A 16,223-nucleotide genomic window follows, 5' to 3' on the forward strand; every position below is an offset into this window, starting at 1 on the left:
GAATATGACAAAGAACCTGTCTGAAGAAAACAGAGACTGCATTTTTACCAAGACTTACTCCAAATTCAGTAAACACTGGCAACATGCTCTCATTCCAAACATGCCCAGCACTGGATTAATCCCCTCCCTAAGGAATCAGTGAAGAATGTGCAGTATTACAAGCCTCATGCCCCCTCCCCCAACAGGAGAGGTTCTAGCTCTCGAATGCAAGGGCTAAAATTAATCTCATCAAATATCCACTCCCATTTACAACCTAGGTAGAGATATAAGGTACTTCTCAACATTGGTACTATCTTTCTACACTTTATGATTTTTAAACACCCTTTACCCCACCTCCACCAAGAACGAAGCCTTTGACAATCTTCATTCATTCTTAACTGGAAAAAAAGAACAGAACCACCTCCAGAGTAAAGTTTCCCAATGGGAAATCCTGGGGAAGGGGTGCAGTAAGTTCAGTCCCTACAGGATGCATTTTTCTTGGACTTACAATACAGCTTATTACAGTGAGAACACCATGTCCCCAACCAACTTGGTCTCTTTTCTGTTACAAACCTGAAGTAAACAGATTCTACAGCAGCTACAAGTCTGTTACCAAGGCCACTGTATTGATCAGTATAATTAACATTCACAATTCATTTTAGTCCAGCATAACAAGCCAGCTGGGCTACTCGCCCCATAAGTGAGCACTGGAAATCTTCTCTTGCTAACAATTCTCCTGCTCAGAAGCTAGGCACTAAAAACTAAAGGACTGAATCAGAAGTTGGAACCACCTGGCCAACAACAGGAAACTGAATTAATTACCTAAGCAACTGCACACATCTTCCATTTCTACAAAGCACTTATTTCATTGTCCAGAACAGCCAAATTCTGAAGGTTTCTTTCCCCAAATCCTGCTGGTCATGTACTTTAAGGAAACACACAAAATTTTGTGTCAACTAGAGCCAGAGCTTTTGGCTAGGACAGCTTTGGTGCAATTCTTAGAAGGGGTGTCTAAAAGACAGGGCACATATGGCATTTGAGCGTCAAGTTCAGCTTTTGGATCATAAGGGGCAGTCAGAGTTTTAGAATAAGACCCTGAAATTTGCTTAGTACTGCCAGGCAGAGCAGTTCACCTATTACTTTCAAGCCCCCAAATCAAACTTGTCCCCAAGTTCCAAACCCCTAGGTAAAAATCTCCTGTTCCTTAGATCCAAAGCATGTGTAAATCAGAAAACCAATTTCAACTTTGGGCAGTGTACCTGATGCAAAGAATTTAAAATTTCTTTTGATGGTAAAGAATTCAAATCACTTTCCCCATTATGCGTGAAGAAATCTGAGCTTACTGCTTCATGTTCCCATGATACTGTGCTAACAGGCTGAAGGCCATGTGTCCAGTGCGGTTTCCTCCCTCGCCTTCTGTTTCTGGTGTCAAGGACTGAACTGTTGGAAATTCTCAATAATTTCTCATTTGCAGTTCTTGGTATTCCCTTATCCATGAGGAAGGGACTGAAGTTAGAAAAAGAGCCTCAGTCAAATGAAAGGTCAAGTGAGTCAAAGTCACCAAAAGACTTCAGATATGTTTATTTTCTTTCAGGGATGATCCACTCATAGTATTTTATCCAACAAACTTTAATGACAGCATTATAGGTAGTCATGACATAGAAGAGGTGTGAAATATGATCCAAAACCTCAGTATGTTCTACCTAGAGAAATCAAATGAGTAAGATTCAGGTATCATCAGTTCACTTTTAAAATAGTGAAGTGCTACACTAAATCAAACCTGTTTTTGAAAGAGAAAGGAAAGCAAATTACTCTAGTTTGATATGAATCTAGTATGTGATTCTAAATACTTCTATGGAAGCAGCTTTAGAACTTCAGGGACATCCATACTTCATATGAAGAGCAGTAGGGCTAAGAAGATACAAAAAGCCCCAAAAGTTGCTGAAATTCTGGTTTCAGTATGTGAAAGTTCCTGAGTTAAATCCTCAAGGCATTTATAATGACTCTCTTGGGTAGCTGAGGAGCATCTCAAGGAGGAGGGAGACAACACAGTTTCAGTTTTGCTCCAAGCCACAAGGACAAACTGTAAGCTGGAAACAATCTTTTTGAAGTTTCTGGACCTGCTAGAAGCATGACAATCTAAATCAGGTTTTTTAAACCCAGAATCCAAGAATGAATTTCAGAAGTTCCAAATACCCTCTGAAAGTGCATGAAAATTTTTTTGTGATCCTGAATGTTCCTTAGGAAAGAAACAATAATTTTAATGAAATTCTTAAAGGGATCTGTGACTCAAAAGATTAAGAATCACTCACTATTTCAGAGTCTAATCTGGTAACTCTGAGAGCATTCCCTTAAATAGGCAAAAGTGAAGCCTATTCTCTACCTTCCACACAAATTTGTCTATTCACCTCTCTTCTGAAATTAAAAAAAAAAAAAAAAAAAAAGAGAGAGAAAACTCAAAACAATTACCTCTTCCACATCTCCAAATAAAGTTAACAATCACGAAGAGTTCAGATGAGTCTTCCTTAAAGGTTTTGGAGGAAGGAAATAAGGCACAACTGGTCAAAGAAGGCAGATCAGAATCTTGGCCCTATTAATTTTCCTAATAGGTCTTTTTTTTTTTTTTTTTTTTTTTTTTCCCCAATTTCAGGCTCCTGGGACTATAATGGAAACAGGTCATGGCCCAAAAGCTTGGACTTGTGTTCAAACCAGTTCTGGGAGGTAGTGATAAAGTAATTCCCATTATACCCATGGAAACCTGTGCCCCAAAGGTTCTCCTTAAAAACCATAAGTACTGGAAGGGCTGCAGCCATTTATTACAAACAGAACTTTCAAAATCCTGTCATTGCTCAAAACACAGTATGAACTGCTTCATTAAGGTCAAGTCAACGAAACAGTTACTCTCATCTCTTCCAGGCCTTTAGCTCCTTCATTCTGCCATTCACCATCAAGCTCACGAAGAGCTGTGCACATTACAGATGAGCATACTAGCATTTTCCTTGGCACTTTGAATACATAGGTTCAGTGGATTCTACTGGTACCATTGCACACTCACAGGTTCAGAAGAGAAAAACATAGAAACAATAGGCAATAGGACAAGCTCTTACAGGCAGTTCTTCAGACTGTAAAGAATTAGGCCTGAGAAAGGTCCAAGATGAACAGTGTGGTACAGTGAGCAGTCCCAAATGCCACCTGCTTATTATGCCTAGTTTTTATTCACAACTGAGCACAGGGTGAACTGGCTCAGGCTGGTAGAGGGGAATATGCTAGGAAGCCCATTAAGCCCCACAGGTTATATATGTTAACTGAGAGGCTGGGACTTTCATGGCAAGAGAGCAGGAGCATGCTCAGGTAGTCTTACATTTGTGGTTCTGCCAAAGTTCTTTTCCTAAAAAAAGATTAAGCCCCACTGTACACTGCTAGGCAGTACCAATCATTATATACATTCTGAGATTAAAGCACCAGGCTGATTCTTCTCAGAAAAATTTAAGAGATAAAAACAAATAAGAAACAAGAGTCTCAACAAAGGCATGGACATTCCACCTAGTTCTGTAATTGTTGTGGATCAAAGGGCACACATTTCTGCAGGATAACATCAGTTATACATAACTAGGAACAGGCAGGCCATGGGGAGCAGTGAGAAACATGACTATGTGGAGGGAAGCTGAGTATATAAGGATGGGTAAAGGTCACCATATAAAATGATAAAGTCACAGTTCAGAAAAGCCTCTGGAACTGTTTCACATAACTCAAATTCTCTAGTTTGGGAAGATACCCCTGCCCCCAAACTCCTGGACTCAGGTGCCTGACAAATAACCATACTATGGGAGCATGACAAGTTATGAAGGGTGGAGCTGGGGAATAGTGAGGTATAGCACAGTTCACTCCCATCACAAGCTCTGAACTGTCATGATCTAGGCACTTCCTAGTAATCAAAAGACATTGTGTTCAACAGGTATAAGCTCTACACAAAATAATCTTTTTGTTAGGAGAAAAATTGTTTCCCCCATTGAAGAGACATTGCAATAGAAACATCTTGATTTTGGTTCTTTCTAAGACTAATTCTCAAGTAATTATTAGGTTCTCACTTGAACTATCATGCCACATTGCCCAGAATTACCAATAGAGTTACCACATAGAGTACATCTCAAGGTGTAAAAGGTACTGATTGGATGGCATGCTAGGATAACAAGTAAAGACCCAAACTGTGGAGAGCCAGTCATGTCTAGCAGAATCAGACTTGGATGAGCCATGGGCTACAGAGGTCTGACTCCCAGGAACTGGTGGTCATGGGAGACTGATTCAGATAGCCTAGGAGTAGGTGGCCCTGTATGGAGTGGCTTACCCTCTGAGGATATGCTAATTCCCTAAGCAAATGGCTTCCCTAATTCCACCACATCCAGTTCCTCACAGAAGTCCCTGCCGGTTGGTCCGGGCCCCTTTACCTATGTGACTTTAAAAAAAGGTGAAGGTGGGGTTCTCCATCTTCTTGTTGGAGGCCAGATCTACTATGGCCCGATCTGCCACATCCCCTTCCAACTGAAAAGATTATTGGCTCTTATGTTTATTGATTAGTTTATTAGAAATTAATTGACTTATTGTCGCCTCTGACAAGAAACTCTTCCTCTCATCCACATGGGACGTGAAAACCGACCCCCACCACTCACATAACTGCAGGTAAACCAGAAAATACAGACACTAGGTATAAAGGAGCAAACACAGTAATTTACTAAGTGCTAATCCTCCAACAAATCTATGTAGGTCATACTATTGTTACTCCCCATTTTACAGATGAGAGAAGATAGGCTCAGAGATTAAATCACTTGTTTAAGGTCTCACTGCTCTCAGGTGGTAGAGACCGAAACTAAACTTGACTCCAAAAATCAAGTGCTTAACTTGCATTGCCATCCAGTTTTGGAACAAAAAGGGGAAGTTAATGGGCCTTATGTTACAACCAAGCAACAGTGGAGACAACAAGAGAACTACCTGAGTCAAAGGGAAATAGGAAATCACAAGAGAAAAAAATGACCAAAATCCTATGTGAATTTTTATTAACTGCTTACCACACACAAGGCACTGATAGTGGTGACAAGAAGTGGAAGGAAAATTTGAAAGAATCTGTCTTCAACTTTGGATTCTCAGAATTCAGGTTGGAAAAAACTCTGGTCTACGCAAATGTGTTGTCCTCTGTACATGATGAAGATGCTTCTGACCCACCTAAGAAGGATGTGTTTGGAATTATTATTCAGTTTGGAATTATGCTAAGTTACATGTTGATATAATAATGGTGGCTCATCTTTATAAAAATTTAATATTCACATTCCCAAATTTAAGAATCAGAGAGGTACACAATTATTCTCCTTACCAGTCAATTCCTTGAAACAGCCCCAAGAGGGCATTAAAGTGCTTGTTTATAGATCATTAACTACTTAGAGGTGGCAGAATAAACATTAGGAGTCACAGACAACTGTGGCTCTACAGGATTCTCTGTGTCAAAACATCCTTTATAGGCAACTTTACAAGACATATTGAGTAACAACACTGGATCCAAATGATACCTTCTTGATAAGACAAAAGGTACACAACTGTGATCTTGCCAAGCAAAGGATCTACACAATGAACAGATTTTTCTCTGTTACAAGTTAAATGTCTAAAGGAACTTGGAAATAATTTGGAAACTAGACTGTAACTAAATCAAACCAGGTAAGATGAGGAGGAAACCAGTATCTGTAGAGAAATCTAAAAAAAGATCTTCTGAGTTGGGGGTGCAGGTTAGCAGAAGAGTGCTTGCCGAGCATGCTCAAGACCCCGGGATCAAAAAAACAAAACAAAAAAAACCTAAAATCTTCTTACATTTTTGACTCCTGTTCAAAGACTGTCACTAAAACAGGAGCTGTCCTAGAGAATAAGAATGTGAAGAAGAAACAGCAACCCATCTCACCTCTTTTCAGTGATTCTGAGGAGTACTGGTATACATTCTATGAAAGTGCATCAAAAATTTGCTCTAAGACAATTCCGAAAAGGAGTATCCTGGATGTTAATTGGCTATCAAATTAACACCTTACCCAGGACTTGACTGGGCCCTGCTTGGTGTGCTTTCTAATCCTTCTGATGAATTAGTGCTACATATGCTTTATTAAAATAAAAAATATCCCGTAAGCAAAAGTAGTTTCTTTAGCATTCTTTTCCTATATTTTGCTAATGGTAAAAGTCTGACTGCAGAGATCCTAGGTCCAATGACTAGTTTATCACTTGGGAGAGTCCTCCCCAAAATGTTCAGAAGTTCAGAAAACAGCCAATGTTGTGAGATAGGCATTTCAGAGAAACACATCTAGGGCAGGGGGTTTCATCAACAAATTGGAGATGTGGGTTAATTCTATGAAAAAATAATCAATTTGACACAATGTTATTTTCTAAAGATCCAAGGACAGTTATGGCCTCTGTGGCACAAAGTAGCAGAAAAACAGGGAAAAACACCCAGGGATTATGGGGAACTAGATGACTTATCTGGTTTGACTACAACTGCCAACATTAAACAGGGATCTGCTTCAGTTGTGGTAGTGTACACTTACCCTTACCACTCAAGCACTCTTTCTCACCTCAAATCTTCCTAGCTGTACTATCTGAAATCACCAAAAGTCCTAAATAAGCTTGACCATGTGAATCATAACATAGCTATCAATGTGGTCTTATGAAAATTTCCTTTAGAATTGTGTCTCAGGAAAAGTTGTCTTCCTGAGGAATTAGCATGTATGCTTTTCCATGCTTGCTAAGGTTACTATAACTCTGTGATTCCCTTCCTCCTCTGGCTGCTAGGATGTTTATGGAGTTGCCTGTGATAATCTAATCCATCAACTATCTTAACTCTGAAGGCTAACAATATTTTCCCCTTATTTCTATAGTTTTGACTTCCTATTTATAGTTTTGTTCTGTTATAATCCACTTTAGATGATCATTAAAAATAAAATAAGACTTTTAAAAAATTACTTTTGACATTTTAATTCCCAACATGCCCCTATTTCCACCAGTTTGAACAGTACATGTATATGTAGCAGATGTAGAAACCAAGGCACAGAAGCCTCAGGAACCAATTCAGTTAGCTTCTTGACAGTCAGACATTTCAAGTCTTGAATCAAATCAACAGACCCTGTTATGAACTGGTAGAGCCGAGAGCATTAAAAAATTGAGTAAGTCATAATCATAGCCAAGGAATTCAGATACCTATGCTTTTTGGGCACCCATTCTTACCTCAAAGTGAATAAGAGCTAACCAGAAAATCACACTGACTGAGGACCACTAAGGTCACCCTGAAGTCACCTCTATCTCTCTGGCACCAGAAATGTCCTCGATTCCCAAGGGGCCTCAGGGATTGGAATGATCCAAGGATTACTTGATCCAGAGTCAGGCTGGAATCCTCGTAGAGGACTACACCAACTGAAAAGGGCTTTTTCTTAAATACCATTTAGTACTATGCCACAGAACTTTTTTCCTCTTACTTTTCCCATGCTTTCTTTCTCATATTATCAACACATGGCAGGGGTACAAAAGTGACAAGTTATAATGTCCAATTCAGCTTAAATTCTGAGAAACGGATTACCTACGACTTGCTATGTCAGTGACCTTGACTAGTCCTCAACTGATCCATTAACTAAATAAATGCCTTTTATCATCACGAGGGGATGGGTAATAGTCATCATAAAGCACTTTAATACAAGTGCTACATAAATGCTACATGATAAAGCTCAGAAAGAACAAGATTAATAACATGGGGTCACATTTACCAGCAAACAGAAACTACAACAGGGTCTTCCCATACTCCTGGCAGAGACTTGCTTTTTCCAGCTAATGGAATACGAGTCTCCAGTCATTAGCACTTGGCCTCAAAATAATACACATTAGCAATATTCCTCCCAGGAGGAAAAGGGGAAAATGAATATTTATTCCTGGTAGGCAGTCATTTGGATATCTGTTACTGGTTAGCCAGGTGGGTAATTAATATTTGAGTACCTACTATATGCAAGGTACAGAGCCAGGCACAATAGATACAATTGTGAATAAGAGTCCTTGACTTTGTGGCAGTTTACAATCTACAACACAGACTTCAGCTTATCAGTACTGATGTTTCCAAGAATACAGGCTTACTAAAACAAAGGCAAGTAACAATAAATATGCCTAAGAGGCCTAAGTGTCCAAAGCAACTATAAAAAAGAGGACAGGCTAACAGGAAGAGGAAGAGTTGAGGGAATTAGGCTATCAGGGATATTCCATTCTTTCCCCTTAATTCATGTGAAGTGCTACCTTTAAGCATTCTGTTTATAAGGACTGTAACTGTTCAAAGAATGGAGCAGATTACAGTTATGACCCCAACAAAGCAGTCAAACTGAGAACACTAAAACTAAAGTTAATCAGACTCCTTAGAATCCAGGGATCTTTCACAATCTTTTAAAGGCATTGTCAGTAAAACCTTAATTTTATAAGAAAGCAGAACTAAAGCATACAATGGTGACTTGTCCTTTCAATCTTGCATTTGATTTCTGTAGTAGCAGATTTAACTGCCTTAAAAAAAAAAAAGTCATCTCTCCCACTTAGCTTAAGTAGTTCAGGTGTAGGAGCCTCAAGGACAAGTGACTATTCCTGCAAACCTTGCTTTGTTCAGCTTACACAAGCCCTGCATCCCACTCAACACTGCAGACAGAGGCAGCTCTGAAACACTCACTTTACTCTGGAGGGAAATATTTGTCCGGGTTCTCACTGGCTTCAGAAAGGTCACCTCTTTGCAAAGCTTCTCTGATTTGTTAACTGGATGCCTGGTATGTGGAAGTCAAAGATGTGGTTTGCAGTAAATTATTATAAAGCACTAGGGATCCCAATCCCAGCACTCAGAGAGCCAGTTAGACTAAAATCTCCAAAGGTTGCCATTTCCAAGAGAACTGGAAGGATGTCCTCTGAGCTCAACCCACAGCACAATTGACTAAACTTGTTCTGCCTCCGTAAGTGCAGTAAAGAATGAGCAATCTTTCCTTACCACCCACCCCTCCAACCCACCCAAACTCCTTTCGGGAGGAATGTCTAAGTGATCTATTCACATGACTCTAGGATCAACCTGCATCCATGACAATGTCTGCTGTCACCAACCTCTAAATGTCCCTTTGTCACATACATCGGAGCAACTGGAAGACTGCAGAAGGTGAAAATCATAGTTTGCTTTTCAATCTTACCGCTGCCCTCATTGCCTTCACCTGCATCAAAGATTTCGTTCCACGCATTCTTTTCTCTTGCCTCTAAGCTATCACGCAGTTGTTGGGTAAAACGGTCACTGCTCCCAAAGATTTGCCCAAAGCAGCTCTGCCAGATTTACCCACTCACCTGGGTGGAGGTATTCTGCCCACCCTCATCCCCTGGGCAAGCCACAGGGGTCAGCTGAGTTGGTTTACCCCCTCCCACTCTCGTCCTCCAAGGCCCTTCATCCAGGAAAAGTCAGCCGCAAATTTAAGGCCTGGCCCTGCTCGGTTTCAAAAAGATGCCCGAGGGCTCGGGCCGAGGGACAAAGGAAAGCCAGGTCAGGGGCGGCCTCTTCAGCTCGGGACAGGCTTGGGGCCGCTCACCTGCTATCCCCTACACCAGCCCTGCCATCCCCGACCACCCGAAACCCTTGCCTCTGAAGTCCCGAAATACCCGAGCCCGAGCCCGGGCCCGGGGTTGCTCGCGCCCCTTCCGCGAGGCGGAAGCCCCGGTCCCCGCCGCCATCCAGAGCCCCCGCACCTTCTTGGGAGCCTTGGTGACGGTGGCCATGAAGGAGTACTTCTCGGCGTCCTCGATCTCCTTGGCCTGTTTCAGCTCCTCCCCGACCCCGGGCAGCGGCATCGCGTCAGGCATCGACATCCCCCGGCCGGCCCGGCCCGCGGCTGACCCGCCGCCCCCGCCTCTTTCCCTCACTGGCGCCCGCCCGCCCGCGCGGCGCCCTCCGACACGCGCTAGCCCACCCTCCCGCCAGGCCCCGTGCCGAGCTGCGTGGATTTCTCGGTGCTCCGACCCTCGCCTCGTCTGTTCGGCAGCGCAACACTGCCGGACAGCGATGGCAGCCACAGCAATACCAGAAGCAGCAGCGCGCAGCTCCGACCTGCCCGCGCCGCCACCTCCGCTGCACGCAAACACGCACGCAAGGTAAGGGTAGAGGGCGGTGACGCCACGTCAAGTACTGGCAGTCCCAAGGCGGGGGGGTGGGGGGGCAGGTGCGGGAGGGGGAAGAGGCGGGGAGAATCCGCGCTCTGTCGTGACGTCACCACGCTGGGCTGGGCCGCAGAAATTGCCCCTCCTCCTTTCCTATTCAAGGATGTTGAGGGTCCGAGAGTGAACCCTATCCTTTGAGCCACCAGGTGGCGCCATCAGTCCTGTTAGCAGCTCAAGGTTCCTGCAAGGATGCTTCGAAACTGAGGGGTCTTTAGGCTACTGTATTACCGGCAAGGCCTCAGGGTGGCATAAGAGCGATGCTTGGGAGCAAAGGGTAGCGCCCCACACAACACAACCTACAGCCATTGTTAGGAAAAATCCACGGCCGAAGTCAGCCCACTCACTACCTCCGCCTCAGACCCTTGGGACTAGAAGCCCCTTCCTAGGGGGTAGTGTTTGCCTCTTTGACTTCATAGGGGGCGGAACAGAGTCAGAGCAGTCAGGTTTCTGCACAACCCTTTGTGACCTCCTTCACCACCATCTCCTCCTGGGCCTTGCCTGTTTACAAGACCTTCAGGCCGCAGAGCCGATGGGAAGCAGTCATTGGGATAGAACTGATAGGTCCGAGGGTGGAGAGCCAGAGGCAGAGAAGCCCTGGCCAAATTAGCTTTCCAGCTCCTTGCTCCGCCTAGGCAATAGGCTGTGAAGCGCCCAGCGAGCATCCTGGAACTTTATTGATTGCTCACACACTTCCTGGGCCCTATTATGTGTAGTTTCCGTGCTAAAGCCCTGGATGTCAAAGGTGCATGTGACACATTTTATATTTTACTATGCTTAGTTTAACTGGAGAGACAAAGCCTGTTTGTAACCTTATGTCAGCCGAGGTAGTTCATCCTTTGAGATTTAAAAGACACTGTCACCAATTCCCTTGTTCTGAGGAAAGTCCAGTTCCCTCCCTAGGATTTCTGTTAATTACTGGGGGGACTTAGATTTTCATGGTCATCTCTGGCTCTAGTTTTCTGCCTCATCTGGAATTTTATTCACTATTCTGATCTTTTTACTGTTTCTTTAGCTCTTGCTGTCACTTCAACCCCCTTTCCTTTCAACCCCCACCTTTATTCCAAAGCAAACACAAAAATGAGGCTGTAACATGTAACAAAACTTGTAATGAAGGTTTGTGTGTCCCATTGGAAAGGTTATGTCACAGAGCAAACAATTTAAAATCACTTTTCTGAAATGCTATGGAAAGGGCAGCTGTCTTACCATGGGGGGATTTCTCAATGACCATGTCACCTCACAAAGCCCCTAACTCGCTGTCCACTGTAGCTTCCCCTTCTTCCATTCCCATTCTTTCGCCTCACCTTTGCCTCCTTGGAGAACAGTAGAGAAGCCAGATTCTTCTTTATTATGCTGAACCATTCAAATCTTTCCAAGTGCCTTTTCCCAATTTTCTCTCCAAGTCCACACACCTTTTTATATCCAGAAATTCACCAGGGTTTTAACAGAGTCAACCCTGTCAAGAAAGAAACAGTGGTTTGAAATGACATCCCTCTGCTACTGGTTTATGTTCAAGGTTGGGGAGGGTGTGAAATAGTCACTGCTGGGGTGGTGGGGGGCAAGACATCTTTAATATGAGAAGGCTATGTCCCAACCACCCAGTCTCATGGGGCTCTGTGTTTGATGTGGGCTGTGGAAGTTCATGAAAGGATGCATACTTTCAGTTCCTGGTCTTGAACTTTTAGAATTCTCTCATCTGCCCCCTCTTGTTAGCACTCATACTTCCCTGTGGGACATTCCTGTAGCAAAAAGGGCAGAGAGATGGAGACCAGAATACCAAATTCATTCATCCTGATGCCAGACTTGTTCCCCTCTTCTGCTGTCTCAGATGGGGGTCGGGAACTACACCTGGTCCACTCAGAACTCTGTGGAGCTTTTTCTTTTGGGTTTGCCTGAAGTATTGTCAGAGTCCACGGATCAGAGGTGCCTACTCAGAGGGCCAAGGGTGTAGGTAAGTGGTAGAGCAACTGCCTAGCAGAGACCCTGGGTTGGACATCCAGCACCTTATGCATTAATAAAATAAATAAATGGGGCATTTAAAAAAAAAAAAAAAACTGCCTGCTCAAAGACCAGGGGTAGAACCTGTTAGAACTAGGGGTGAAAATTCTTAAGTAACTTGAATAGAAAAACATGTGACTTGAGATAACTTAGGATTATACATTCTTTTTAAAGGCATGTCTACCTTTGGCTTTGATATTGTAAACTTCCATTGTCTGAATGCTTTGTCTCACAGTCCCCCATTCTCTGCATTTTAGCATCCAGGTTGTGAACTTCCTGGAGCTGGAAGGGTACTTCTCTTCTATTCCTTCAGCACCAGGAGACACAGGATCACCCTGGCTCCAGGCCCACAGTGCTAGTGCTATTGGTCTGGCTACCAAGGAGGATGAGGACAGGGCCAAATCTAGAGAGGACGTGACCTTAGAGGTTTGGGCCAAGAAGGAGACCAGCAGGTCAGACTCTATTTACCTGAGTGCCTGGCTGGAGGGAGGCTGATGACTGAGGGCAGGAGGGCCAGTACCCACCATCTGGCAGAGAGGTAGTAGCCCTCTGTGGTTCATGTCAGACCAGGGCCTAGGCATTCCTGGAAACCAGCCCCTGCAGAGGGCATGGGTGGCTGCCATCCCACACCAGGTATAGACTGGAGATCAAAGAGCTCATCAAGCCAGGAAGTGTGATGACATAACATTCATGAGAACCATTGTAGGCTGCCCTCCTCCTGCCCAATCCTCAGATGGTTTCATATAGCCTGGCTAAGGGGACTGTCTCTCATGGATGCCAAGAAATGTCTTCAGCACCCTTAATAGTACCTCTGCTAGCAAGCCTACCCCACTGAACATACAATCCACACAGACAAGAGAACCATCCCAGGGGCCAGTGTTAGAGAAAAGCAAGGACCCAAGGACAGGGACAACTGCTGTGTGTGGTAGTAGGAAGTCTCCAAAGGGCCTGGAGACAAGAGGCACCCTTGCTCTGGAAAGGAGTGGATTGAAGGTGGAGGTGAATTAGAAGACTTCCCCCTACCCCGAAATGTGGCACTGGGGTTCCACATATGGACTTGGTCCAGTTAATCACTCTTTGTCCATCCACAAATTTATCCTAGACATTCATTCATTTATTCTTGTATTCACAAAATACACAGTCATGTGCTACATAATCTTTCATTCAATGACAGACTAAATATACATCAGTGGTCCCATAAGATTATAATGGAGCCGAAACATTCCGATCACTCTGTGATATATTTAGCTATCATAATGTTCTAGTGCAGTGCATTCTTGTGTGTTTATGGTGCTGTAAATATACCTGTTTTGCGAAGTTTAGGTACACAAATACCATTGTGTAACAGTCACCTACTGTTCAGTACAGGTTTGCTAGATGTAATGGGCTATGCCTTACAGCCTAGATGTTTTGTGGGCTGTATCACCTAGGTTTGTGTAAGTGCACTCTGTGGTGTTCACACATGATGAAACTGCCTAGTGATACAGCTCTGAAAGTGTATCAACTTGTTAAATGATGTGTAATGATGGTATTGAATGCTGTAGATATGCCAGAGTAGAGCTAGATGCTGGACTTCAGAGAGAAGTAAGAAGAGGCACTAACTCTACCTGAGGACAGGTTGTGGGGTAAGTAAAAGGAGTGGGGTGCTGTGGAGCTAGGGGATGACCAGGAAAGATTTCTCAGAGGGAGATGCTGCTTGAGCTGTCTTGACAGATAAGCAGCTGGGTGAGGTTGGGAGAAGATTCCAGGCTGAAGTAACAGACTTAGAAAAAGCAAGGGATTGAAGCAGCTTGGTGTATCATAGCAACTTGCAATATGTCTGTGCAGGTAGGGCATAAGGTGCAGAGGTAGGGCAGAGTGGAGGCCGAAGTTGGAGCTAGAACTTGTGGGGTCTGGGGTGCTGTGGGTGGGTGGTGGCCATGTGCCCTGTGCTGGGGAGCACAGGAGGAGAAGAAGGTCTTTAAGGAGGGGTTGTTGAGATCCAGGGTCAGCTTGAGACATGTGGAGGCCACTGTCCCTGAGTCTCAAGAAAGTCCAGTTTGTGCCTTTTACACTGACCCACACCCTGCCAGCCTGGCACCCACCAGAGAAAGGCCGTGCTTGCCCTGTAAACCTTTCACACCCTGCCCGCCAGGCCTCACTGTAGTTGCAATGAAGTGAACTTGGGTGACAAGAGAAGTATGGAAGTAGGTGACCAGGGCAGTGGCTCTGCCTCCAGCTCTCCAGGGGGGCAAACCCTCCCTGGCCACCACCCCCATCTTCTTTCTGTCCTGGAAAGGGCCGTGTTGCTTGGATCTGGGAGGCACCTTGACATGGTCATTGACCAAGGGTGCAGCACTCTGGATTGAAAATCTGCCTGCTGGCCCGAGGGACCACCAGGGATAGGGCCCCCCAGGCATGCACAGCTCCTGCTCCCACTGTGCCCTCTGATTCCCTACTACCAGCCTCTGCTCCTTCCTGTTTACACTGACTCCCTCTCCGCTTATTATTATCATCATATTGTACTATTTATTATTATTTTGAACTTTATAGGAAAAAGAAACATAAGGACAGAAAAAAGAAATCTCTTTTCAACTCTCCAAGTTCATTTTTGGTTCTTATTAATTTGCAGAAGCTCATTTTTACACCCCAGTGATCAGTAGGTACCAGTCATTTTGTTCTGCTTTGTTCAAATTACAATATTTTGAAGACACATTACCACAGAGATCGTTTACATACTTGTCACTGTCTGTGTTGCCCAAGCATCCCATCATATTGCCTTATGAGTTTATTTAATCACTTTCCTACTGTGGGGTATTTGGGCTGTTTCCAACTCAGTGCAATGGACAGAGTGTGGGGGAGGGGAGAGTGGTGAATGGCTTTAAACAAAACAGGCAAAGTTGGGTCATAGCACCAGGTCCTGCCAGAGAAAGAGAGCAAAAAATATTAAGAAGCAGGGCCAGTTGTCCTGTCTGTAAACAGTGACTGGTTTAAGTGCCTTTTGGCTGTAGGGGATCTGAGGTCTTATGCCGGGAACTTGAAAACCCGTGAATTCTGACTCCTGGGGACACCGAATGGTGTGGAGAAATCAGGGGATCTGGGTAGATGGAGGTGTAGACTCAAATCTTGACTCTGCTATCAACTCGGCCACTGGGATCCTCTACCTTTTTGGACCTCTGTTTCCTCATGCAAAACAGGGTGATAACTCTCTATCTGGGGCTTGCCATGACCTAATTCAATCAGATAACAAATATAAAAGAGCTTTGAACAAGTCACAAACATTGTGCAAAACTAAATTTCTAAGATGTGAGTCCCAGCTAAAAATCAGGAGGGTAAAGGAGTTATTGTCCAGAATTTGGAATTTTCTCTGTGCCATACCTCCCAGAATAAGAGGAATAAGCAGAAACCTGCCTGCCAACAGAAAGGATGGTATTGGATGCTTGTTAGTGCTTGAATTGTGCCTTCTTGAAAAGGAAGACTGAAACTGCCCCAGACAAGGACTGCCACGTCCCTGGTTCAGCCTGGCCCCAGTGTCTAGCCACGGTGTGTCGACAGCCCCTGGGGACTTCCTCAAGTGCTTTCTTCTAGATTAGACCAGAGAACCTGATGTAGCTTTCTTCAGTTCTCAAAGCTGCAGCCCATTAACATTAAGCCTGGGAAGACCCAGTAGTTGGAAACAATGTTCAAAGAATCTGTTTGATAATTCCTTGTGCTTCTTTGTGTCTCCCTCTCTCCCCCACCTCGTGTGTGTGTGTGTGTGTGTGTGTGTGTGTGTGTGTGTGTGTTTTGAAGAATTTACCATAAAAGCAGAAATTGTGAAACTGGCCTCTGGCTGGTCAGTTATTTTCTTGTACCTTGGCTTTGAGTCAGAAGAAGCTGTGGTAGGTGTCAGTGATCCTGCAGGAAACAAGACAGCCACAGTTCCTGTCCTCATGGGGCTTAGAGTTAAGAGCAGGACTTTTTCAGAACATCTGGGTCCCCCAGTACATTCTCAGAGAGGGCAACTCCTCCTGTCTCCATGGGCCCCACCCTGAGAAGTC

General features: G+C 44.2%; 1 protein-coding gene across 3 annotated transcripts in view; it reads right to left on the reverse strand.

The window, feature by feature from the left end:
- Ahcyl1 (adenosylhomocysteinase like 1) overlaps positions 1 to 10,105 on the reverse strand; it is a 40,390-nt gene extending 30,285 nt beyond the window's left edge. Inside the window, exon 1 of one of the 3 annotated variants that reach the window (XM_047536321.1) lies at positions 9,742 to 10,104. In XM_047536321.1, the coding sequence (XP_047392277.1) occupies positions 9,742 to 9,861 (120 nt within the window). In that variant the 5' untranslated portion in view covers positions 9,862 to 10,104. Of the gene's footprint in view, positions 1 to 5,042; positions 5,197 to 9,741 lie in introns of those variants that run through there. The other 2 variants (XM_047537609.1, XM_047537058.1) reach the window with 2 other exon arrangements.
- Positions 10,106 to 16,223: the final 6,118 nt, after the last annotated feature.

The sequence above is a fragment of the Sciurus carolinensis genome, chromosome 1, assembly GCF_902686445.1.
Source record: "Sciurus carolinensis chromosome 1, mSciCar1.2, whole genome shotgun sequence".
NCBI classification, from domain to species: Eukaryota; Metazoa; Chordata; class Mammalia; order Rodentia; family Sciuridae; genus Sciurus; species Sciurus carolinensis.